At 37.0% G+C, this 2,713-nt stretch overlaps 1 protein-coding gene across 1 annotated transcript; it reads right to left on the bottom strand.

The window, feature by feature from the left end:
- Positions 1–1,211: 1,211 nt before the first annotated feature.
- On the bottom strand, positions 1,212–2,420 carry LOC136827725 (uncharacterized). The gene has a single exon (XM_067085188.1). It carries the CDS (start codon positions 2,418–2,420, stop codon positions 1,212–1,214), a length of 1,209 nt encoding a protein of 402 aa, XP_066941289.1.
- Positions 2,421–2,713: the final 293 nt, after the last annotated feature.

The following is a 2,713-nucleotide window of genomic DNA, read 5'->3' as shown; positions in this document are numbered from 1 at the left end:
ATATGAATCTATGAATTCTTCTAGTTTACTTCCTGCTCTATTTGAGTCTGTACAACTACAGTCCCACATCGGGTTGTGAGCATTAAAATCGCCTACTATTAATGTAGATTCCTTGGCATTATCAAGTAAGTCTTTAATTTTGTCAAAGTCCTAATTTTTATTAGGTTGGTTGTAATAATAAATTACATAATTATCGTTTTTCATTCGTATTTTAATACTCGATATTTGCAGATCAGTAGTGTTTACAGGTACTTCGCCATAACATACTTATGTACATATATAGCAGTACCTAAATTTCCTTCTTCTTTTCTAGATGTAGATACTAAGGTATATTTACCTATTTATATTTACTCAAAAGAATCCAAAATAGTAAACATATAGAATATTCAATCAATATGAAAACCTAAATTTACCCTAATTTGGTTCGCATATTACCAGGTTCATTAACAGATTTTCAAGGATTCTTTTCTGTTCCTTTCATTCAATAAATCGAGAATTTGCGTTATGTTCATGTATACAATTTAATTTACCATATCCTGTGATCGTATAAAATCATTGTTTGACCAGGAATAGATTATTTATATTTATTACTAACCTTAAAATATTTATTGTAAAGTTTCCTATCCGGCAACCCGAAGAATAATCCTATTCATTTTACAAATGCCTGCCAGTAACAATATCTATCGTGCATGCATGCCCTTCAATATTATCACCTCAACAAAACACTTATAAAAATCGTAAACTTAGCTGTAGCACATGATGGTAAGAACTCCTCTCGAAGCTGTGTTAATTCCTTCTCCCCTACATTACGAGATACCGTAGGGTAACAATGACCCTCACTGTTAAACAACTGAGCCGGTACTGTCCGATTCTGACTCAAATCAGTCAGAGATGACTGACGGTCCACGCATGCGCGACCCGCATTCGCTAACGACAATCCTTAACAACTCGTTAACGATTGCTTAGAGTCAAACAACCATTGAGTGTATTTTACTCTTCAAAAAACACTCGACACAAAGAAATATTATATTATTACAAACAATTCAATACAACTTATATAATTTTCTACGCATCTCGCACTGCATAATGTTCATAATATTTCCCTTACAAAATAAAAGATAAATGACTGCTTACTGGTCTTTATAAATGCACTATCGTGATTCCATCTTGAGTCACGATACACTCCCAGCAAACAGAAACAATATTTACAGTTATAATTGTCCCGCTTGAATAAAGGTTCTTCTGGCCTCAGTAGCCGCCTGTGCCGTTTTCCTGATTGGTCGGGTGCTCTTGTTATCAGTTTTCTCAGATATGACAACATCAGTCTCTTGCCATAATTCCAAAGGATATAGCTTGACAACAGGTCTCATTACCTGACCTTGTGGGGTTTTTAAAGTAACCACGCGCAAAACATCATCCTGTCCCACGTGTAATTTGACAATTTGACCGAGCTTCCAACGACTTCTCGGTCCTTCATCGTGTATCAACACAACATCTCCCATTTTGGGCCAAAATTCGTGTCTGATTCCCACCCGATGAGTTTCTCGGAAAGAAGTTAAATATTCTCTCTCCCACCTTTTCCACAGGTCATCACATTTTTTTGTGATGTACAAAAATCGCTTTCCAACATCCTTATTTTCTCCATACAGAGGGTTCTTAGTTTCATCTTTCCAATCTATGACTTCCCTAGGGAAAGGTCTCAATCTACGTCCTAAAATCAAATGATTGGGCGTCAGAATATCCAACTGGTCTAGATCTCCCGCAGTATAACTTAAGGGTCTGTCATTAATAATTGCTTCAAGTTCAGTCACAACACAGGAAAGTTCACTAAAGCTGAGAAAGGCCTGACCTATTACCTTCTTCAGACATGTTTTCAGAAGACCAATCAATCTTTCCCATATAGCTCCAAACCAAGGTGCTCTGGCTGGTATGAACTTCCATTTACATTCGATAGCATTCAGGTGTTCTTGCACTAAGGAACTTTCTGCCATGTTTTTCAAATAATCTGAAGCCGATACAAAGGTAGTAGCATTGTCACTTAGCATTAAAGAAGGAAATCCCTGACGGCTACAAAACTTTCGGAACACCATAAGAAATGAATCGCAGGACAGATCTTTTACTAATTCGATATGGATTCCTCTAGTAACTGGACAAGTAAACAACATAATATAGGCTTTTTCAGGATTTTGATGTTTCTCCTTGGTTAACAACGCTCCTGTGTAATCTACCCCTGTAACGCTAAAGGGTTGTTTTCTCTGCACCCGAAATTCTGGCAATGGTGGAGCAATATTCACACGGTAGGGTCTCCCTTGTGTTTTCTTACAGATTATACAATGATGTATTACACTTTTGGATAATTGGCGAAGTTGTGGGACGCAGTATTCCTGTCTCACACTTGCCACGGTTGCATTTACTCCCATGTGAGCTTGTAAACAGTGATGCTCCCTTACTATCAATCTTGTGAGAAAACAACTTTTCGGCAGCAAGATTGGGAATTTTATTTCCGCCGCCTGTGCGACATGTTCCAATCTTCCTCTGCATCTTATAATACCTTCTTCCAAGAAGAGATTCAATTGTACTAATAAGGTCAATTTTGAAACTTTATCCCCTTTTCCAAAGCTTTATATTCTTCCGGAAAGTATTCCTTTTGTAAGAGGATAATCATTTTATTTTTAGCTTGTTGAAGTTCTTCCAGCGTTAAACTTCCAATTTT

This window comes from Macrobrachium rosenbergii, chromosome 42 (genome assembly GCF_040412425.1).
Source record: "Macrobrachium rosenbergii isolate ZJJX-2024 chromosome 42, ASM4041242v1, whole genome shotgun sequence".
Taxonomy (NCBI): domain Eukaryota; kingdom Metazoa; phylum Arthropoda; class Malacostraca; order Decapoda; family Palaemonidae; genus Macrobrachium; species Macrobrachium rosenbergii.
Note: the sequence above shows the minus strand (reverse complement) of the source record. Positions and strands in the feature narration are given on the sequence as shown.

Coding starts and splice junctions, on each gene's coding strand:
- LOC136827725 (XM_067085188.1), bottom strand. CDS start 2,420: ATGGGAGTAAATGCAACCGTGGCAAGTGTGAGACAGGAATACTGCGTC.